The sequence below is a fragment of the Aphelocoma coerulescens genome, chromosome 12 (assembly GCF_041296385.1).
Source record: "Aphelocoma coerulescens isolate FSJ_1873_10779 chromosome 12, UR_Acoe_1.0, whole genome shotgun sequence".
Taxonomy (NCBI): Eukaryota; Metazoa; Chordata; class Aves; order Passeriformes; family Corvidae; genus Aphelocoma; species Aphelocoma coerulescens.
In genome coordinates, this window is record NC_091026.1 from 8205429 (window position 1) to 8229863 (window position 24435).

A 24435-nucleotide genomic window follows, 5' to 3' on the forward strand; every position below is an offset into this window, starting at 1 on the left:
CTCCATATTCTTAGGGCTAAAATGAATCCTCATGAAAAGCTCACAAGCAGGCCAGGTCAGCAGATGTAAGACACAACACAAAAAATGTGCCTGTGCTGCTTTGATGGCTCCAGCAAACTCAGATTTAGGCCTCAGCCACATCAGGAACAGTAGCCATTTGTAAGCTTCCAGCTTTGTTTGAGATTTATCACCTAATTTCAAGGCCCCAGAACCATGTGCGAGAAAATTAATCATATTATTACTATAACTAGCTCAGAAAAAGCTTGTTGCAAGATTTATCAAAAAATCCCAACCAAAAAAGAAGCAAGAACTAGTTTTCCTAAAATGTAACACAGATTTACTCTCCAAAATTATAGCTCCACGGAAAATATCATTTATTACTGATCTCCATGCTTGCATCTGGCAGAAATATGTCTATCTGCAAAATGAACAATGAGTTTCTGATTCTGATTAGTTCAACAAGAAAACTGCACTGGATAAATTGAAATTATTTTAATAACCTGATTACCTAAATTGGTGCTAGAGTCTTTGAAGATAAAGTGATTTCAGGAAGGGTCCTTTTGTTTTTAACTTATGGATATAATTCTCTTCCAGATGAAGCTTTTCTTCATGATGAAGATGTTAGTGCCACTGGCTGCTCTGGCCCTGCCATCAGCTGGAGCTTATCACTGCTCCACGTGCTCTCTTATCCACACCAGGCAATGACAGCCAGGCTGCCCTGATGAGTGGCTACTCATCACTGCCTATGCTAACCTGGAGTGCAGTTGATAAGGGATTGATTTCTTCTGCTGATGGATCTGGGAGGTTACAATCTCAGCAGAAGAACAGCAGTAAGTGGGTAATGGTGGGTGGCAATACCATCCTCAGCTGGCACAGCTGCGTGGCTTAGGCTGGGGACAGATTTCCTCACCCACATTCAGGTGTGCTGTGGAAGGATTCCAGCTTCTCATCCCTTTCCCCTGTAAGACTATGACCTCTTCTAATCCTCCAGTAATGCTGTTCAAACGAGTAGCCTGCTCATTTTAGTCAAAAAGATCTGGTTTAAAATAAAACTACTACATAAACTGTTTAGCTAGCTTGGCTGACTTTGGTAGGACTCAGAGCCAAGCTGAAGAAGAGCTCATGGTCTGGCCAGCCAGATGTGCTGAAAGGCTCCAGGAGGGGACCAGTGAAATCATCAGGGCTCTTCTGGAAAACAGACCTATACACATTTTCACTGGTTAATTGTCTATAAAGCAAAGATCAAAACAAATAAAATGAAACAGCAAGGCTCTGCCATTTTTGATATGCAGGGACACTCCATCACAATTTAAAATGAGCAATTAGCACACGAGATTTTTTTTAACAAGTGAGAATATTGATGCCAAAACAGATGATTCATTAGAGTGGGACAGTATAGTGAAATCAGAAATATTAACAGGCATTTCTTAGCTATTTCTAATCTACTACATTAATATTTACTACTAGAGCACAAGTATACAAATAGCTTAATATTGTCAAAACAATGTTCCTAAGATGCTGATTACTGAACTTAATTAAATCACATGAACAAATATTTTTCTTAGATTTCTGCATTTTTACTCTGTTGTAGAATTATTCATAAATTATCTTGTTTCAGCCACTGATTTAAGGCTCATACACAAGACAATCACATCATTCCCAATGCCTTTACTCTGTCAGAAAAAGGAGAGGAGTATGCAAGGACACCTGCTGGAACAGCCAAAGGTTCTGTTTATTTGTTTCTTTGCACCCACACCTCCCTCAGTTCAGTTCTAGACACCACTCCCTGAAGATGTGTTTCCATTTCTGAAGGTGCAAGATCTGAAAATTTGCTTCAGAAACCAGTGCCAGAAGAGCAGAAAGCATAAGAGGCAGTGTGGATGTGACTCCAAACTGGCTCCAGGCTTGGTAGGACTGGCTATCTCTGACAGCAGTCATCACCTATCAGAGGTTTTCCTTGAGGAAACCAGGAGACAAATGCAACGACAACTGGTATTTCATTGGTGTTACATAGGTCAGCACAGGGAGGTTTTCTTACTTTTTTTTCTTACTTTCAAAGTGGCATTATAGCATTGTAACTAATAGAATACTAAAAATAGATACTAGGAGACTTTAATTAGGTATATATTTTCGCTACTTTGATGTACATTTTCTCTTGTATATTTCCATAAGTTTCCCAGAGCAATTTACATAAATCCAATTTATTTAAAGCTGGGGTTTTCCATCTTTTAGTATTCAATTGCAAAATCTTACATTTAAAAGTTTATATCATATAACCTTTGATTAGGTCAGGAGGTAATTCTGCTTCCAAACAATCAGAATGTTCTGCAGGCAGTACCACATTCACATACCCTAATATTCACCAACAACTCTTTGAAACTGTTTTCAAGACAAATAAAATAATAGCAATTTCACATATTCACGTGATAATTTGTAGAAGTGAAATCCAACACAATGCAATTCATCATTGAATTCACATCTTTAGAGCAGATTTTTGCTACTTCTTTTCAAGATGTCAGCTTAGCTTCATATTTTAAACAGCTAGATTATTTGATTACTTGTGTGAAATCAGCAATTAACTACTCCAGTTTACAGCAACCATAGTATTTCAAAACAAAGATGAAAGCTGTGAAAACACACACAGCCTTTTCTCACTTTCTACAGTGTTTAAAATTGCTCTGGTATGTTATTTATTTTTACTATGGAAGAGTATAAAAGAGCACGACTGATGATGATGGTAGGCCCTGTGATTGTTGTCTTCAGACTGACTACATCAAAAGCTTTCAAGTTCAGTTCATCCACTACATTTTCTTTTTTTTGTACACCTTCTGCACCTGCAATGAAAAAGCTGAGGCCAAAGTTCAGGCAGAATGGTCTGACTCACACAGCTGAAATAGAAGTGACAGACAAAAAACTATTGAATTTATATAATACATTTCTACAGCTAGACATGAGGATGGTTTGGTGTCTCATAAATACATTTAAGATGAGATAAATGCCTGTCAAATTAAAGAACATCTAGTTCATACAAATAATTTTGAGAATACATTTGTGTATATGCACAGGTGCTTTTCTACGATGAATAGAACAATCAAAAGGGAGAAACTGCTCTGAGTGAAAACTGAACAGTACTGAAATAAATAACAGGGCTTTCATTAACTCTAACAGGCCCAGGGCTTCAACTTCCAGCCTTAACTCTCATGTCAAGTCACTGATACATTTCCAGTATATAATCAATAAAATGTAACCAAATACATACAGCTAAAAAAATTCCTACTTTTAATGAAAACCCTCTGACTCCAGCAGTGAGCAATTAATACCCAAAAATATTAGCAGTAGTAATGAAATCTTCAAGAAGAAAAGAAAGGTAACTTTTCTTTAACTAATATAAAATGTCCAGATAAAAATAAAAGCTATAAATGTCTTCCATTAAGAATTAAAGTATTTTAACAAGAATAAAGACTAGTCACAAATCTGTCCATTTGCAAAACAAACATTGCTTGGGAGGTTCCTCCTTTTGTTTAGGAAAAACTAAGTTACAGTAAAACAACAACCATGCCTAAAAGTTCACAAATCCAAAATGCCTTTGGGCTCCAGTCTATGTAGCAACACCCATTTTTCTAATTAAGCATAGAGCTGGTATTCACACACTCAATGAGAAAATTAAAATGAACACTGCAAACAGTCATGCTCCTTATTTTTCCCTTGCCTTGCATGATACTGATGCTCATTTCAAGGTTAACGTGTTTTTTCCTAAACAGGCTAAACAGAATACCCGAACAAAAAGAAAAATAATTTACCAAAGTCATAACTTGAATTAATGAAAACAAAAAGCAGAACAATAGCTAATAGTTAATGTCTTTAAACATATCCTTATATAGCAACATGACAAAATTTTGTTGTGCTTTGCACTGCTGTTAGCAAGAACATCTTGAGAGAGAACTGTTCACCACATCTCAGCAAAGACACATCACATTTGTTTTGTAACAGCCTTCTCCTCCTCCTCCCTGAAGCACATGAAACACATCCAATAGTTAGAAGTGAACAGTGATTATTTGCCTGGGCAATATTCTTTCATCCATGTTGCAGACAATTTCTGCTTTGAAGGAGTCTTTTGCTGAATGGCACTGATGCCTCCTGAAGAATGCCTACACAGTATCTATTAAGGCCAAATTTTAAATTAACAGACTTTATGGGCTGCTCCTAAATCCAAATTTAGCAGACTAGCTTTATGATCCTATTTTCAAAAGCACTAGACCTCAGCTGCTGCCAGGCACAGGCTTCAGTTGCTCTTTGTTTCACGTGTGAAGGTAACCCTGTTCTGAGGATGTAACAGACAATAAATTTGTCCAAACACTCCTCAGCATCTTTTAAAACATCTGATCTACTTCCCATCTGACACAGAATGAAGTCTATAGTACTGTACAAACAAAATACTGTACAAACAGGTTTTGTGTTGAGCTCTCTTACACACACATGGACAGCTTGTGGCAAAGTCAAAACTGTTTTTCCAGTGTCTGCTGCACTTCAGTGGTTGGAACTGGAAAGGGAAAACAAGCACTTGTGTTCTACCTGCACTCCTCAGCTGTGCCACAAAACATATTTTCTGAAGGTCACATGGCTTCAGTTACCCATGACAGATTGCTATATAGGCTTAATTCTTAAAACTTATCATCACCTCATGATTTTCGTTCTTTTTTTTTTCCTCTGTAAGGGTGAGGAGAGGGGAAAGGATCCTGTTTCTAACAAGACTTGAGCACTGCAGCTACATTTGCTACCAAATGGGCTGGCCAGTGAGATTTCCCTGAACACCCTGTCTGTTCCTTAATGAGTAACCAGCTCTCTATAACCTTACAACACTTTCTCATCCTGCCACTCTGCATCTCCACCAGCATTTCCTGTCACTCCTGTGTAGTAGTTCAGCACCAAAGTGATAAAGTTTAAAGGGAGTTCACTTATTTTTAACTAACTACTTTTTAAAAATAATTAGAGGACCAGCCTGCACTATCTTTACTGAGGCAGAGTCCCACCTCATGGCCTCTGGAAAAGCTTTGATTGCATAAATCAATCATAACAATTAGTCTCGGAACAAAGCAAATTCAGAAGCTACATGTTTTGGTATACCAGGCACTTTCTGTTTTGTAGGAAAAAAAAACCTCTTAAAGAAAAATCAACTCCAATTCAAAAGCATATAATCTATTTTACACTGCTCTAATAAATGCTAAATAAATATTCCCTAAGTCTCTTGCCAGTCAGCTTTCAAAATCATTATATTCTTTGTGCACAAATTTTCTTAAACTAAATCAAATGTGGTTTTGAGACTCCAAAAGGGAAAAAATATGCTTTGGTTCATAAACATGTTCCATGTTGCAATGGAAATGCATTATAGTTTAAATAATTTAAACTGTAAAACTACAAGTTATGGCAAATATAAAAAGTATAAAACAGTAAGGTGAAGTTTTTTTAATAGAAACCCACATTCTTTCAGTTGAAATACTTTAAAAATTAAATTGTTTCTATTCCATTTTCCTCTCCAACAAAATATATTCCTCATGTTCATTCTCATTGGGCGTCTTGTTTTCTTCACGCTCACAATGAGTTTTTGATAGATGTCTGCAGTAACAAAACAAATACACAGAAGCTTTTCTAAATAAGATAGATATACACCCAATTTAATTATATTATTGTTGTGTTTTAATATACACTCACTTGACTGAGGGATTTGATTTCCCTCAACCATACTACTTGTTATGAAAATAGGAGAGAGTGTGAGAGGAAGAACGGTAAAATGCCAAAAGCAATATAATGTGTGGAAGCTTTAGTAAGATATTAATCTTTACTTATGTGAGTAGATTTTTCTCCTCTGAACAGGCCCATTGCAGTAAATGAAATTATTCCTGTAAGACGTAGTGAGCAACATTTTCTACCAGCAATCCACCAAAGCCTGGTGTCCTCAGCAGTGTTGAGACCACGGTGATCTTGAGCTACAAATTACCCACAGTTTCAAAGGCCAGCCCCAAACAAGTGGATATGCACAAACCAGTACCTGACACATGATGACAATACAGTAGTTACTCATAATTTAAGAGACAAACAATATAAGCTGCACTTTGTACTCTTGAATATCACAAGGAAATTATTGTATGGATGTTACTCCATCATAATATTTCAGGCAAAGAGCATGTATTGCACAGAGATTACACTTTCCTTATTAAACATCTGCTGCTTATTTTAAAATTTCACTAAAACATTTCAGCTTAAGAGGTAGTCTCATGTTTTTCCATGCATATCATAAATTCTGTTTGAGTGAAACTGCATGCTCAATCTGTGGCAAAATTTCTTAAGTATCAAACTTTCATACACATTCTGCAAAGATACTACAGTGCTCATACAGGGATTTTTGAGATCATATAGCAAATTAATACTAGTTTAAAGAACTTACCTACTGAAGAAAAGAAAATTATTTAGACAGATAAAAATAGATGTCTTTTAAAGTTTTGTACCCACCTACACCTTTAGCCACAATAAATTATGAAAAAACTAAACCACTACACCATTAAACCTCTAGACACAGTTTCTCATTTTTCACTGCATATAAGAAAACATCTTTACAGCATTCACAAACACACTTGTCAAGAAACACACAGCTCCATGCAGTGTATAAAAAAACCCCACACCAATTAGACTCAAACTTGAAAAAGAGAGAAAAGAGAGTTTCTCACCCCTCAAAACAAAACTGGAACTTTGGTTTATAGGAACGGCTATGCCCATATGCCCTCCTCATCATCCTGGGTGCCAGGCATTGGGAGATGCACAGAGAAGGTGTTGGCATTGGAATGAAAGAAAGAGAGGTTAGTTACATTGGTACATATAAAATATAATTTTCATGGCTGTTAAAAACATGACTTTTTTTTTCTAATATAAGCCAGTGAAAACAACTGAACAAGCTTGTGTTACATATACAAAAATCTGCACCTATAGCAACCAAAAAAACAACAACAGTGACGTAGAAATTTTTCCCTCCCAGTTCAAACAGTGCGTAGGAAGATGATTAAAAGATTAAATATTAAAAGATTATCTATTTTTTAATTGCATGCAATTCAAACCAACATTAACAGCAAAGAAAAGATCAAAGCTTTTAAGTAAGCAAAAAAATTAATCAAATTGTCTTACATTCTGTTACAAGACACAAACTGCTGAATAACCAAAAAATCTATTAGCAAAGTACACTTTTGCAGCATGCTACCAATTAAATTTATCTTTTCAACAAATGTTAAACACTGCACATTTTTGAATAGTACTAAGTAGTTATTCCCCTTTTTTCCAGTTTTGAAATTAGGTTTATTAATTTATTTAGAGTTTTAGTGATAAATAACATTCATGACAAATACAAAAATTCATAACAATTTCTTGAATTTGTTTTAAAAAGGGATTAATTTATGGTAGATAAGCTGAAAGTGGAAAGTCTTCACACGTATTATAAACTTGAAGTTAATAATAAAAATAAACTTTAATTTTAATAAAATAAAAACAAAATAAAAAACATGAACTAAACCAGGAGCTTGAAATGTTGTTCCCCAGATGCATTAACTAAAACTGAAATTTTACAATGACTCTTTATCTATACACAGAGATGTGCATGTGCACAGCTGTCTCTATTCATAGTTCTACTGTGCCAAATGATGTGACAGCTTCTAGAACACAGAGGTGCACAGCACAGTGTTTGTCATTTAACTCAGCATTTCAAAATAAAATAAAATCATATCATTTTAGATATCTTTAAATTCACCTATCAATATTTTGGAAAAGTAAAAAAAATACATTCTATAATTTCAAAACCTTGAAAGTTAGCTGGTGTAACATGTTGCTGGCACTTAATTAAATCTAAAAACTAAATAAAATGAATGGTAATTAATTATGATTGAAATGGACAGGAATTTTAGCCTGAAAATATACACTGCCAGTATCACTACTGTTCCTAACCCATTCTTGGAATAAAAAAGAGCTCCCAGATGTCAACTGTTATTAAAAACCAGATGTTAAGATAGATGCCTTGCATGTTGCTGAATTAAGTAAAGAAATCTGACAGTCCACTATAAACTTAGCTATCACTTAACACAGGAGAAATGTGGGTAAATTTTTTACAGTTAGCTTGGAACACATCTGAGTTATAAGGTCTGCACAAATACACCACAAAGCAAAGACACAGTAAGGCCTGAATATCCTTATTTATTTTTGAAGCAAAGGGACAGGTTCTGTAAAACTTCCAATAAGCTGGGTTTCCCTCTGTGAAAACACAAGTTATTCCCTCTGAATTCTGCAGGAGCCACTCTTGGTCAGGCCCACTAGCCCTAATTGAACTGACTTTCAAGTCGACAAGACTTTTACCAGAGTAAAGGCTGAAGAAAGAATGAAGGATTTCTTTTCCGCTGAGTAGTTTGATCCTATTTCACTAACAGAATGCATTAGGTTAATCTTTGGTGATATCCTTAAAAACAGCAAGAAATCAACAAAATGGACAACTCAATAGGTTTCCAGGTGACTCCTCCCCTAACTACACACAGCTGCTTTGCTGTTTAGAGCATTGCAATCCTTCAAACAGGCAGATGATCATTTTTACTTCAATTATTTGTGCAATCTCCTTTTGGCAGAATTCTAGAAGAGTTGAAAAATCAAATATTGTCAAATATTTGTAAAGAGTTTTATGGGAAATTAAAGACTATACAGTTTGACACTGATCCTGATATACAATAAGCAAAAAATTAAAAGCTGGAGCTCAGTTAATGTCAATCAACATGGCTTTATTGAGTATCAGTCCTGTCAAAATAACTTTCTATCTTTTCCAATTACATAGAGACTCTTTTTGATAAGGTAAGTGCTTTGAAATAATATGCTGAGATTTCTGTAAGGCATTTGATTATGTGCCACATGACAGTGTCAGAAAAATTATCTCTACACAGAATGAATGTTTGCTGGAGAAGGAAGGGGATCCACAGATATCTTTCTCATCCCAAACTTGTTCCATATTCCCATGATCTGAAAGAAAAGCCTGGAAAGTCTTCTTGGAAAAGTGAACAGATTTGGAATTATCTGAATAAATGTTATCAGACACACACATATGCCTGAAATCATGAATCCACTTTCATAATAGGAAAACATTAGGGCAGGCTCAGAAGAAAGGGAACTGCTTCTGAAAACAGTGACATCAAAAAGGTCTTTACAGGTCATGGTGGAAATGAACACGTGGTGCAATCTTGGATTTACCAAGACAAATACAGGCAGAGAAAGAAAACTCAGAATGTTTGCTGTATCTCTATATGGCAGCATAGGACCATTAAGAGAATTACACATCTGGTGCTCATGTCACACTCTTGTGAATATTTGAAAGACTGTAACCAGATCAGGAAACAGCTAGAAAATTACTGAAAAATAAACTTGGCAGTGAGAAACAAGAGCGTCAACCTAACTGATCCCTCAGAAAACACTAAAAGATTTTCTGATCATTATTAACTAACACAGAGAAAAGGAGACAGCTCTTTTCTCTAACAAAGAAAAAATCTAGATAGAGATTTAGAGGATGTAGTTACACTCCAAATACAGGACACATTTTTCAGTAACTCATCGTTTCTGGATGATTTGAAGATTTCATATCAAGTCTTAGACACTCTCTAAAAGATACAGTTAATTATATTCAAACTAATTTTTAAAAATTATAGATTTGATGAAGAAATTATTCAGATGCCCAGATTGTGATCACAGTCCACTTAACCTTCAACAGCTGCAATTAATAAAAATCCTCTTCCATCATTTTTTCCTCACACCTGTTTCAAGGAGAACGTGTGTGCCATGATCTACCTTACCCAGTACACAAAATATTTATTACATATTTTCCAATTTTTTGATTAGAAAGTTCATAAAATTAAGCACAGTGATCTGTTTTGACATAAAATTGAATAAAAAAATAATAAAAAAAACTAACAAACAAACAATACCATCACTAGATTTCAAACTTTTAATACTAAGAGCAATCTCAAAACCAGTCTCAACTGGTGTAAATCCTAACTTATAGTTACAAATTTTTCTGTATGGATAGCAACAAGTACCCAAAAGCAGTGGATAAAAAGCACATAAGAACCAGGACTGTAATTTTGATCGGTTTCATGAATGAAGTATTCTATCAAGAAGCTAAGATTTAGTGCCTCAGTGCAAACAGATAATAGAGAGAATACAGAATTCTTCACTGAAGTTCTGAGACAAATGAAGTTCACTACTTATTTTTGCATTCTTGACACACAGTGAAGCAAAATGAAAGCTCCAGTTATGCCTTATCATTTATTAATATTGGAACAGAGGATGCCAGAAGTATGCTTAGTTTTTCATATCAGTGTGTATCCTACAGAATCATTAATCTATGGCTCTTTCAAACAATAAACTACAATCAAGCAATTTTTCATTAATGTTTGTGTACATTAACTGCTTTTTAAACTTGGATCTATCATTGCTTTATAGGGTCAAGAACAGCAATTCAGTGACAAAAACCGCAAAGCAAAATCTCAGTTACTGACAAGCGAAACAGGAAAAAAACCAAAATTCCAGAGGTGCCATTTGAATTGAGAAATTAGTACACACACTTGATATAAAATTCTCATCAATTCAGAGTGTTTAGAACATTGAATGCCTTGAACATTTAGGACTGACATCCAAGTATCTAATTTGGGCCTGTATTTATAGTACAGTGAATAATCTCAAATACTACCAAGGCCTTTTTCACAAAGGCTATTAATAGATTATAAATTCATTGATTTTATTTCATCCTTTTGCTAGTCCTTTTTTTTTATTTCTGGGTTTTTTTTTTTCTGTTTTTCTGTTTTGTTTTTTTTTTTTTTTATTTCTGTTTTTATTTCTGTTTATTTATTGCTGCTATTTACCATATTTGCTTACTACCTTAAAAAGAAGTATTCACTGCCACTAAATACGATTTACTGCTCTGATCCAATTGCCACAAAACCTCAAATACAGCTTCAAAGTATACTGCAAAATGAGGAACTTAAAGATCAGTGCTTGCAAAACACTACACACAGATGTAGAAGGCTTGTATAGAGACATTTTCAATTTTGTTATTGGAATGTATCTCAATGCAAGCTTTGCAGGAACACTTCTCAGCCATCAATTCTCTAAGGTTCACCAGTGTCAGCAGCAAATTTGACAGCAGTGGCCTTCAGATAACAGGGGCTACCTTACACAGCAGGTTAGAAACAAAGGAGCACTCTAATCATGGTCTACACAATTAGGTCTATCTAAAAAATTTTAATAATCAGATGCCAGAAATTATCATCCTATTCATAACCACTCTGCATGTAGCATATTCTTGATTACTGGTGAACACAGAGTAGCTGCAGGAGGTCATATTTAGCAGTGTGTTCCAACAGCAACAGATCTACAGCCATTACAATGGTTCTGAGAGTCTCCTCTGTACAATACACCTGTCTTGGGGGGTATTCTGAATTAATTTCACCCAAAACTGAATTCCCTTTAGCAATTTCACAGTGTTGGTGGACCTCCTGGAATGCATCTTTCATTTAAGTTGAATCAGAGAGGAACTTGGGGTGCCCAATCCAGTACCACGTCTGGATATAAACCACAGTGCAAGAAGTGGGAATGAGCAGGAGGATTTGATTCAAATCTGCCTTCTTGATCAGATCTAAAATCCCAATGTAGGTGCACTCAAAGACTGCAAAACTCTGGATTACTCTGTGGCCACCTCATAAAAATATGTGTATAAAATCTGGTTACAGCACAATCCCCCACACTTTTGTGGCATGCAAGTACCTTTATAAAACCCACTCTTAAAAAAGCAAAAAAGGTCCTAATCTCCTTTTAGCCAAAAGCTTTCTCAACACAGGCAACATGAAAAACTTGATGAGTTAAGCTTTTTTGGTACCCTTCCCACAATAGGAGACCCTTCCTGACAAGGCTCATCACATTTACCTTTCATGTGCTGCATGCTAAGAAATGATGTCTTAACTTGGGTTAAATAAATCTAGTGATAACCTGCTCATCTCTGCAACTAACTTTCTGATGACTGATTTATGCTGCTCTCCTTATTATCCATGGCTACTAATGGTTCATTAAATGTGTAACTGCTGGCTCTGAACTCTGAAACTTTCCTACGTACAGCAAATGCTTACATTTACAAGTATTAATTTCCCCTTTTTACACTGAAATCTACCTGCTAAGAAATAGTATTTGTTTGAAATCAAGAACTTAGTCTAAAAATCAGAATCTTTCAGAGCTTAGAGAGAGTTTTACCTGCTGCTCAGTTTCTAGGAGCAAACATAGCTGAGGACTAATCACATGACCTCTCCATGCACAGAACAATTGACTACAGAATAGTTTTGTGCATGAATGATTTGAAGAACTGAGCCTGTAGCTAAAAAGTGGAAAGACTAGCAGTGGATTAATTTAAGTGTTTGGTACATAGGGCTTTAAAAGGTCTTTATTTTTTGTTTCATTTGTATATTCAAAAAGCTGAATAAATCTTAAAAATTGCTTCAGCAATATATATTTATGCCAGAGGTCTATTTTCAAAGTTATCCATAACAGAAGGGGTCACAAGTGACCATGCATAACCCAACTATGAAAATGGCCTTAAAACCCATCTCACCATTTGTTCTACTTGTGTATAGTTGGTTTAAAATCAATCACAAATACTGCCCATGTGGGAAAGTGAAAGGTTGTTTCTGACCACTGACTTTACAGCACCCAGACTAGCATTAACATGAATAAGATGTTTCACCAGATACTCATGCATTCTGAAGTTTTATCACTAGATGAAGCGGAAACTCAATGCTTCTTACAAGAAGTGGTCCGTGAAATCAGATTTGCAATGCAAAAATTTATGGTACCCTTTGTAGTGAAAGCCTGTGACATGTTATCTCACTTAAGTAACCAGTGCCAGATATGCAACTTTTGTTATCAAGTTACTGTCTCCCAGAAATGCATTTTTGGCTCTCTCAGTTGGTCTAAAGACCTATTTTAGACTATGATGGTGGCAGATAATTTTTCTACTAAGAAATACAAGATAAATGTAAACCTCTATATAAGTGTTGTATATTATAACACACACATTCAGGGGAAGTGAGGGGCAGAGATTTCTATAGCTAAACATGATCTCAAAAAATTCTTCCATATGTGGAAAAGACTGGAAAGCTAACATATAAATATAGATATATATAAATATACACAGTGCTCAGTGTGTATACATTTATATCACATTCATTAAACCTCAAAATATAAAATAAATTCATTTCTGTAAGCAAAGGAGAGGTATAACTTTTCAATGTACAAAATCCATCTCCTGGAGTATCAAAGAAAGCTAAACCTGTTTCCTACTTCTTGTTTTTAATACAGCTCCAGCTCAGCTGGCCTTTTAGTAAATTAAAAATTTAATATCATTAAAAGATGTTTGAAAAGTAACCTGGCTACAATATAATTGCAATTAAGAGGCAGGAATAACAAAAGCATTAACAAATATTCCAAATTTCTATTGGTTTTACTTTCAAGAGAGGAATGTTGAGTAGCTCACAATGTTTCTAACTGCAAAACGGCAGCGAACCAAAATCAAGAACTAGAGTATTCCTGAAAGATAAATTCAGAGAGACTCTTCCAAATTTCAAGGTTCTTTCTTTTCTTCCATCACAAGTACAATGTAACTCACAGTGACCCTTAGGTTTGAAGCCAAACCTCAGAATGTGGGCAAGCCTCTGTAGAAGACTATTTCAGTTTTCTTTTTAGGTTAAAGTAGACAGGAATACCTAGATAGATGTCAGAGGCAAGCAAAATTCTCTGTATCTACTGAAATAAGCACATGATAGCACTCACTGAGTTTTGGGAAATGCTTAGACAGGAATTACACCCTCATTAGAAGAGAAGTATTTGCCATTCAGTAGCTGTTTATAATAAACAATATAGCTGTGATAACTGCCTATAATTTAATTGGAAAACTGATATTTTAAAGATGACCATGATCCAAATAGGATTTTACAGCCTTCAGTTCAACAAGTCTGAACAATGTGTGATATGAATCACAAGTTCTTTGTTCCAGAAGAATAATATGTGTAGCAAAGATGCAGAATTAGAGGAAAGATTAAAAATTTGAAAGCATTTATATGACTAATTTGCACTGCACTTCTGAGTTCCCAAAACACTAATTCAGCACAATACTAGTTATTTACAGTGGATATGTCTGGGATTGTTTATACTGAATGTACTGACAGGCAAACCTTGCCCTGCCCAAATTCCTAAATTAAATAAATCCATGTGACTCCAATGAGCTTAGTGCAGGCTCAGCTCGGTGCTAATGCAATTGCGTGCTGCCCTGAAGCTTGAGGCACCAGCAGAACAAGTTCACATCCATTTGGGGAACAGACAAGAGCAAGCTCACACCTGCCTAAAAACAATGCCCAAAAACATAGAGGGTAAAGAAACATGCAGAATATTAAACAAAATCTGGGTCAGGGAGGAAGGCAATAATTCCAATTTACTGCTTTAGGCAGCTATATCATATCACTTTTTTATATACGACAATGTCACTGGTTTTCCCCTTGTCTTTTTTTCTTCTTCCTTCCTGAACAACTGAAAAACAAAGTTTCAATGATGCAGAAAACTCCCAAACAAGGTATTTCAGTTTTCCAGGTACTAAACTTCTCCTCTGACTGAACTATCTACTCACAGTCTAAAGAAATTTAAAGAATTTTATGCTTTTCAAATAACCATGGTTATTTGCATTAGCTAAAATAATCTGTTTTGGTTTATGTTTGTTTGGCTTTTAAGTTGTGTTGTTTGGTTTTGTGTTGGTTTGGTTTTTGTTTTTTGTTTTTTTTTTAATCTCAGTTTCAATATTCCTGAGGCCTGTTCAGGAGTTTGAGGTTGGCAATTTTCCAGTGTGGCCACAGAATAGAAGGCATTATGCTAACAGCCAGGACTGCCAAAATACACAAAGCAGCATGCTCTCCCTTTCCCTGAAATTACATATGGATCAATACAGTGATTTGTAGATCAGGATGCAGACACTAAAATAATAATCATTGTTTGACTGTCCTGTGGTTCTGATTTCCAAGTCATCCACCTCAAACAAAATCCCATCTGACCTGTTCAGAGTTTTTCACATATCGTCTTTCAGCAACTCCAAGGATATTTAGCAGTTCCAGCTGATGAATAAAGACCTGTTGCCAAGACCAGTCACCACTTTACAAATCAATAAACACTTTTTTTTCAGAGCACATGGTCTTCTTCAAAAAGTTAGTTTTTAGTGGCATACGCCTACTTGGCAACAGTCAGTTTGTTGTCAAGTTTCACGCATGGCTGCATGTGATTTCTTTTCTCAGATGCTGGAGTTTACCAGCACACTTTTAAAAAGCCTGTTTACAATGACACACATTTAATAGTAAGACAGCTACAGGCTCGTTCCAGAACAGTTGGTTTTGTGACTGGAGAGTGGCAGGAAGGGAAGCTTCAGGGATATACCCTGCCCCATCACTGTCCTGATAAGGAGGACCTTTCCTTTAGATAAGAGGATAGTTCAGAAACCTTGAACTACTTTTTAGGCCTCCTTGCTGAGATCTCAGAGGAACAGAAAACTTTTTGGTGAGTTTGTAACAAATTACTTCTAAACACTGAATCTTGCAGAAGGGCCATCAGAAATGTTTTTAAGTGGGAAATCTCTATGTAGCCAGACAGGATTAAAAGATGTAAAAGGACATCATTTTACATGCTGAGGCACCATGTGACATTCCATCCCAAATTACAGGTTCTAAGAATAGGGCCAACTCTTTGGAAAGCAGCCAGCTCCTAAGGCATGCCCTATGATACTCACATTTTTCTAAAAATCAGATTCTTTTCTATGAGCACATAATCTCTCATAACACAAAATTCAAATATATTTGTAGCCCTGGTGACAACAGAGTAAAGCATTCACCTTTGAATCCACTACAGCTCAGGTATTCAGGAAACTTTTAGGAGATTAAGAACACTGTACATTTTATTTCTTTAAAGATCTCCAGTACTATGGGAATTAAGAAGATTTGATAGTTGTTATAATCATCAGGACTGGCAATAAAATCTAAAGTAAGAAAATCCTTTGGATGTTATACCTCCAGTCTTCCACTGTGTTAATGCAGAACCAAGTTGTTCCCTATGACCTCTCAGATAACCTAACTCCCTATTAAGAATGCCATCAGACTAACTTAAGTATATCTGAGACATATGCATGTCACATACTTACACTTCTTTTTCATGTAGAGATGCTGCTTTTAATTTTAATAATCATTTACAGTTTTTTTACTAAGTAGTCCAGAAGTGAAATCTTGAACTTAGAACCTTCAACCACATCTTAATGTTCTCAGGAAGTTGAAGAAGTCCTGGGTAATAACCAAAGACTGCTATTCATTATGTGGAGACCAACCTGGAGTTAGAGAATGGTCATTTGTGCCAGTAAATTGAGGACTGTAAGGACTTTCAGCAGGGAGTGAAAAATGCCCACAGAAATGAACAGTAAATGAATATGAGTGACTAGAGCCCGAAACTCAGAACAGGAAACAAACAGGGAGTAACTGAGAGGATCCTGAGATTAGAAAACCAAAGAGAATGAGACATCACAAAGTGACCAGAATTGTGGTCAGCAGGACAGAATTCTCTGTTGGCTGGTAACTCACAGGCCTGTTCCCATACTGAAAGGAGGGAACTGACAGAAGGAGGGCTGTTCAGTGAGGCAGCTGCGGCAGGGAATACAAATGTGCTGATTCCTAACAACTTGCAACCGCATCAGCAATTTGCTTCAAGAGCACACAGTCACTGGTGAGACACAAGCAGGCACTTCCTTCAAAACATTCCCCATAAAAGGGAGAAAACTGAAAAATGATGCAGGCAACTGAGGCCAAGAGAAAAAAGTTTTAAGGAAAAACAGTCAGGATGTAGAGATGAGAACTAAGAGAGGCAGGGAGCTGGACAGTAGGGTTTGGAATGAAGTCTATGCTGTGGGGCAGGATAGCTGCTAAATCTGGAAGTTCAAATTTATTTAGCCATGGGGTTTTTTTTGTTCCAGATAGCTCTTGGATGCAACAATCCAGATTAGATTACTGCAATGCACTCTACAAGGGGCTACATACTACAACTCCTTGGAAACTGAAGCAAGAGCAAAATGCTTATTAAGCTCATTTTCATGCTAGGAGTATTACACCCGCTCTTCAGGATACACATGGACTGCCAAAATGTTTCCAGGTGGAAATTAAGAAAGATTGCCAACTCTCAAGCCAAAAGTGAAGAGAATAAATTTAAATTTTTGTGCAAAGCTGAAAAATTATCTTTTTTTCATGTTTTTTTAAAGACTAGTAAAAATGGTTAATATATGTTATTCACATGGCAGCACTCAATCCCTAGAAATTTATTTATATCAAATAAAAATCAGATGCATCAACATAACGTGGGATCATGTCATGACCAACTGTTACAAGACCATATATGGGCAGATGAGAGTTAAGAGTCTTCCTCCTGTTTGTGAAGTTTCCTTACAACTTCACCAGAGTTAGGTCCAGACAAGGATATGCCATGGCAAAAAAAGGTCACCTATCTAAGCCTCTCCCTAAAGAGCAGAAAAAAGCAGGAATAAAGGCAAGAAGTGAGTGGAAATTTGGCTTTGCTCCCTAGCAGCAGACAGAAGACCTAAACACATCCATTGTGTCTGAAAAAAGGTGCTCAACTAGTTCCTTCAAGAGAAGACAGAGATCCTATCCTTCACTACACATAGAGCCATTCTGCCACATGCTGCCCATGGCAGGAAAGGAAATCAGGTAAGAGATATAACAAAAACATTATCATTAAAAAACTGTCAATATCTGAACAGGACAGCTTCTCATAAAAACTATGCCTATTTCAAGCAGGATGTGTGTCTTCCAAGGTCTTCCAAGAACCTGGTGCTACACCTTTCTTTTTACAAAGGGCACAGAAATGTCTTATTCTTTGTTACAAACGTATGCCAGTGCCCATACTTTATGTATGCCAGTACATATTTTTACAGACATATACAATAGCAGACGTTATTTCTCTACATAAATGTAGCATGTCGATTAGAAAATCCAGTATTATCTACAGAAATGAGAAATGTTACAAGATTAATACTGTTCAAGAATTTGGGAGAAAACTTTCAAAATCCCTCCCTAGCATTCACCAAATTAAACAGTATTTATGTTACAATATGCACAACTTCATCTCCTTACAAAATTAAAAATGCCCTCTGATGATTTGCAGGTTTACTATTTTCTGTGCTTTAAAACCACATGTTGGATTATAGCCACATATCTGGAATCAGTGTGTAATATTGAATGAAAATGCAGGTTTCTACAGCACACAGCAATCAAATTGCTGCACAAACAAATGCTGTAAAGAGCAGTAAATAATAACACAAAAAGGAAAGAAAAAATTTAAATCCATGGTTGAAAAGTGTAAGATAAAGCAATGCCTAGAGTTCATTCATGATTCTCCTTGACTGTGCTGCTCTCAAAGATTATTTCAGCAAGAACTCAAAGAATATTTCATCAAGATTTTGCTATGAATCTCCTATTTGCTTCCTCTACAAGTAAACATATGCTGGGCTGATCCATTGTTCACAGAGTCTGTGGAAATTTTGGAATGACAGCACTTCAGGAGAACACCTACTCTGAGTCCAACACATGAAATAAAGCTGTATTCATCTAACCTGCTCTTAGAAATCTCCAAGAAAGGACCTTCCATTACATGTATATGAAAGAATGTCCACATTTTGCTTCCACTTACAGATTCATTAGACTCATAGTGAAAAAGTTTTCTTTTTAACAACTAACCTAGTTATTCTTGGCAAAATTAAATTTATTGCTCCTACCCTTTCTCCATTGGGCACTGGAATACAATTGATCATCTTCTTTACAACAACATTTTATGTACTAGAAGACTTATGTCTCCCCTTTGGTACTTTCTAGACTAAACAAACCATGTTCTTTAAGCCTTCCCCACAGGTCATGTTCTATCATTCTTGTGGGTCTCCTTCTGTCCCTTTCTACTCTATGTTTCCTAAAGCATGGAGATCAAAACTGTAAACAGCTTTTCAGATGAGCTCTCACCAGTGCTCAAAGGAACAGAGTAATTGCTTCCTGCTTCTTTTCCAGTATTATATCCATCCCAGAATTAGATCCAACTTCATTGCAATGGTATTCCACTGTGCAGTTGAGATTCCTTTTTCCATGCTATTACCTCATCAGCACATGTGACTTCTCCCCTGTAAGTGGACTTGTCTTTACTGAATTCCAAATTAATTATTCTAGACTTTCTCCAGTTTATCAAGACTGGAGCAGCGTATTGAGCACTTTGACTGCTCCTACTGTGCTTGGAGCTTCTTACAGCTTGATTCATGATCAACAATATTAATGGCACTTCTATTTCACCACTGAAATAATCTCTAAAACAATCCTCCACAGAATCAGATAAAGGACAGACCTCTTTGGAACCCTGCTGTAACTGGCCCTCCTGTCCAAAAATGATCAATGGAAAATTTGTCGATCAGTTGCACACCCATCTCGTGTCAATCTCATAATTATTTAAATTAAAAAACATTATTTATAGTTAAAGCTTTTATTACTGCTACTCATTTTACATTAGTTATTAATTACATTAAAAATTTATGTCTTTATTTGCATATTACAAATATCTGGTGGGACAGTATTCAAGACCTGATGAATTAAAAGCTACCACTTTCTGCTTTAACCACAAAATAAGTTACCCTATCAAAGGAACTTATATTTGCTTGACATAATTTTCTTTGGCAAATACAAGATTCAATACAGGATGGGTATGCTAGACTTGCACTCATTTTAGAGTGGCCAAAAACTATCACCTAGGAAAAAAGCCGAGAGTACAAGTGCTAGTAAATACTAGTAAAATACTTACTGTTTTATGTGCTCTATCTTTAATCATGCATCTATTTCCACCATTCACATAATGTCTTAGCATTCTTGAAGATGTTTTGATACTGACTTTCACTATGCTTCTTACCCATTCTCTTGCCTGAATAAGCTGTTACCATGCATTGAAAAGCACTTGACTAAATGTTAGCTCTCTTACATTGTCTTGTGCCTCAAATCTTTTTCACAGGTTCAGGTTTCTTGAATTAGTTGAAAAGAGTGTCTGGGTTTCAGTAACACTGTGGTGGCTATTACCTGTTATTTCACATCTCCTGCCTTCATTTTGGGGGATTTTTTTTCATTCTGTTCCTTGAATAAAGCCAAAACTTTTTTATTTTACAGATATTTCCATACAATTTTTACTTCTTTTATAAACTCAGCCAACTTATCTCTGTTAATCAGAAACAGAACTAAACCAAGACAGCAAATCCTTAATTCCCTTCTTCTTTTTCTGACAGAAAAAGTCGTTCTTAACATGTTCCAAGAATTCAAAGGATTCTGTGTTATGTTGTTCAGGTTTGTGGTTTGTGTTTTGGGTTTTTTCTTTGTGTTAGTATCCAAGAAATCATGTTTTCTCATTCTTACCTGTTCCTGACTCTAATACAGTTCCATTGGTCACTCTGTAAAAAAGTGTAATTTGCCTCTTTGCTTCCTACTCTCAATTAAGTAGTCTATCACACATCCCCATTATATTTTCATCCCTGATTTTCCTTTCTATTTCTTCCCAGACATTATGAACTTATAACCTATTTTAATATCAAAAAATAATTTTTCATATAAAAGCAATGTTCAATTTTTCCTCAGGCTCCTCCATCTGAAAATGAGTTACTTGTTTCTACAGACTGTTTTTCTACTCCAGAAAAATAAGGCACCAGACAAAAAGCCAAAATTTTAAACTATTTCAGGGACGGAAATAAATACCAGAGCTATTAGTTCAAAGAATGCATCACTTGCTTATTAGTGCTTTGGAAAATTCATTTTATTTGAAATTAAAAAAAAAAAAAAAAAATAAAACAGAGGGTGGAGAAAGAGGTGACCAACCTGATCTGGAGAGGGTCTGTGGTTGTGTTGTGTCCTCCCAGGAGATCGATGGTGGTGGTGGTGGTGATGGTGGTGGTAGTGGTGATGGTCATCATCATAGTTATCTGCCATCAGCTTCATTCTGTTTTGTGTCTGTTTAAGATGTAAAGCGAGACAATTTTATTACATGTTGGAATGTATTATTCTGACAGTGTTTTAGGAAATCTTGGCTCTGGGGTTTTTTGGTTTGGTTTTTTTTTTTTTTTTGTAGCTGAATGATGTAAAAATAGAAGTCCAGACTGCTGGCTTACTAAGGAAAGGACAGAGAAATAGAGAAATAAAGGATGTGAACACATCCTCTGTTCCAGCTTTTACATCCATAGAATCACATGAAGAAGTCAGAAAAGTAAATGATGAAGGATGATGTGTTTGAAGGCCAAGAGACATTCAGCTTTTCTAAATTTATTATTTTAGAGTTGTTTCCTATTTTTTGCAGTCTAACATTATGTCTTTGCAATTAACTTTTTAAATCTCACTGAAAGGAATATTAAGTGTACTTCAAACGTTTACAGTTAGCTACTAAGGCATGTCAACAACAATCATGAATAGTTGGTCTAAAAGTTCTATTTTGGGTAACTTATTTTAATTGTACACCAGGATCACCCTGCTAAACAATAAGGAAAACGAATCTGAAAACTAACTGATAGAGACACAGGCACTTAGAGAAAAAAGTGATTATGGAACTTGACACATTACTGAATGGAAGCAAGTCTAAGATATAGATCTTGAAAAAGAGATCAACACTTCAGCTACAGCTGTGTACAGATAATAGAATCTATGTCACCATGGGATAACAAGCTACATTGCTGCTCTTTATCACTATTACAATTATTCCATACCATGAAATACATATACTCAAATAATTCAAACCTTGCTCATAACACCAAAAATATCTTACTACCAATAGGCTGATACCAGTGGATGCAGTCCTGAGTTTTTGTGGTACCAGGACTGAAGACTCTCTCAGGCAAACCTGTTAAACTGCAATCAAGTTTTATTAATTTTGCACTAACAAAACTGAGGAAAAAAAAAATGCTGTCAACTACCAATGACCTCTTCCAAAACCAAAATAATTAATTAGTGACATCTAAAATTACTACCACAGAGATGAATGAATGAAATATAGCAGTCTTAACTCACTGATGTCATGCTCCAAGGCAACAGGATGCATGGTAACCCCATTGAGGATGGGGACTAAACACATTCCCCAGGACTTTGCCCAGAATAATGAGTTCCAAAGGACCAGATTAAGCAGATGAATTTGAACACAACTCATTTGTTCAGTATGTTCCCATATTAACTGGTCTAACTGCCTTCTCATGCCTTCCATGAGATAACTTGTGTCCCACCGATAAAATATGGTAAACTTACTTCCAGGACTGCTGTAATTTGATTTTCCTGTGACAACAATTCTATATCAAAGTCTCTGTTTGGAAAAATTTCACTGGCAAGTATATTTTAATTGAAAATGTAAAACTCAGAGATTGCTATTAAATTCCCCAAATTTAATGTTTTTTGCTAAAGTTGAAAAGGGATTTGGAAAAAAAAAAAAGAAAACGAAATATTCCTATTATGTAATATTTCAAGTATAACAAGTCTAATGCAAGGAAAACAGCCACAGAATCCTAGGAAATCCTGATGTGCCTTTTCAGCAATTAATTTTTTTTCAGTTGTCACAACGTTTCTCAAGCACTTCATATGATGTCCGTTAGAAGATCATAGAAAACTGCTTTACAGGAGGGGAGCTGTACTCAGTTTAAGTAAAAACAACCAACTAACCCCACCAAACCCTCAAGGCATCCACAAGAAAAAGGTGGTGGAAAAGTCACAGATCAGATGTGCACTGTCAGGTTTTTTCTGAGCACCTCCATAGCTGTTGAGAGCATTTTCTCAGTGTGCTACAGAGTAAGAGGGATCTGCACAGTTGGAAATATTCCATTTTCTCCCTCCCAAATAAGAAGATGGAAGCAAACAGCTGTATGAATTTCACCTATGACTTTCTACCAATTTTGCTAAAAAGATCATCTCAATCTGAATCATCATAGTTGGTCTGTTTGTCTTTAGAATCAAAAGAGGAAAGCCTTTTGAACAAAAGAGTGGAAGAGATGGAGAATTAATAGCCAAATAATAAGCCACTTACTATAAACACTGTCATACCCTGCCTCTTTGGGGAAGCTCCTAAAATTTTATTAGTTTATTTTCTTATCAATGAACAGCCTTAAATTTCCTACCTTTCAACTGTATTCCATAAAGAATGCAAAAGTTAAACAAGATGATATATGCAATCCTAAAAGTGTCCTCTGTAATGAGGTGTTGGGGATTAGGCGTGTCATGGGATAAGAACTGTAAATGAATGATGTCATCTTTCTAATTTGGTGCTGAAATATAAATAAACTACTTCTAATGTTTCTTCCTTTTGCATGCCAGATTGCAGTAAAATGTGCACAAAGAAATGTTAATGCTCTAGTAGCCTCCCTTTAGTGTGCCTGTTCTGGGAGCAAAGTATATTAGAAATGTGAAATGGAAATTTCTTTTCCACTCAAGTAACCATCAAACCATCTAAACTTTGACATGACTTGTAACTGTCATTAATTTCTTAAAATGATGCTACATATGTGGCCAAATATTACTGTTAAAACCTTTCTGTTTTATTTGTTAGCTCTTCACAATGACTGCAAATGTAATTTTGATGTTCTGTTTCTCTTTCCTTTAGCTACTGCTAGTGCTAAACTTCCACATTGAACTGTATTTTCCAGGTATAGTTAGCTTTGATTTCAGAAGTAAAAGCATCTTATGATTTCAAATTTTTAAATTTTTGAGGAGGTTGAGCAGGAGGATTTCTGAAGAACAAAAGTAAAGCTATGCTGAAGAACAATAAGATCCTTTTCACATCCTTCAAAACCTGTAACATTCCTTCTGTTTGCTCCCTTTGCTAGCTTTTAATATTTAGCAGGCTTTGAAATGCCAACTTTATTTTTATTTAAGGAAGGAATTCATTAACCACACTGGAATTCATTCAGGACCCCAGGGCTTCACACCCCTACACCTACATACAGGCACACAGGAAGGCATGTACATGTTGGGACTCTGGTTTCTCACACAGAAGAAAATCCTCATGGTCTGGGTGCCAGATCAACACATTTAGGGACTGCTTCAGTGCTGCCTGAGAGGGGAAAATACCATGCAGTGACTTGGCAATGCCATCATTTCCTGCAACATCTTCAGCATACCTAACAATTTCCTATTCAGGGACATCCAAGACCTTTTCTTACATTTCTTTAGAAGGCACAGCAGATTATTCAATATGACTTTTCTGGATGATTAAGAAACTGGAATCTTGAAATATACAATTAATGAAAATGAGAGT

At 35.8% G+C, this 24435-nt stretch overlaps 1 protein-coding gene across 4 annotated transcripts in view; it reads right to left on the minus strand.

Moving 5' to 3' along the window:
• ERC2 (ELKS/RAB6-interacting/CAST family member 2) overlaps positions 1-24435 on the minus strand; it is a 419948-nt gene that overhangs the window by 103164 nt on the left and 292349 nt on the right. For 3 of the 4 annotated variants that reach the window (XR_011154642.1, XR_011154644.1, XR_011154643.1), the window contains 2 exons: positions 21030-21161; positions 6723-6788 (listed from right to left, as the gene is read on the minus strand). Coding sequence is in view for 1 of the 4 variants with exons in the window: in XM_069027749.1 (XP_068883850.1) it covers positions 6762-6788; positions 21030-21161 (159 nt within the window). In the remaining 3 variants the exon portion in view is untranslated. Of the gene's footprint in view, positions 1-6030; positions 6047-6722; positions 6789-21029; positions 21162-24435 lie in introns of those variants that run through there. The other variant, XM_069027749.1, reaches the window with a different exon arrangement.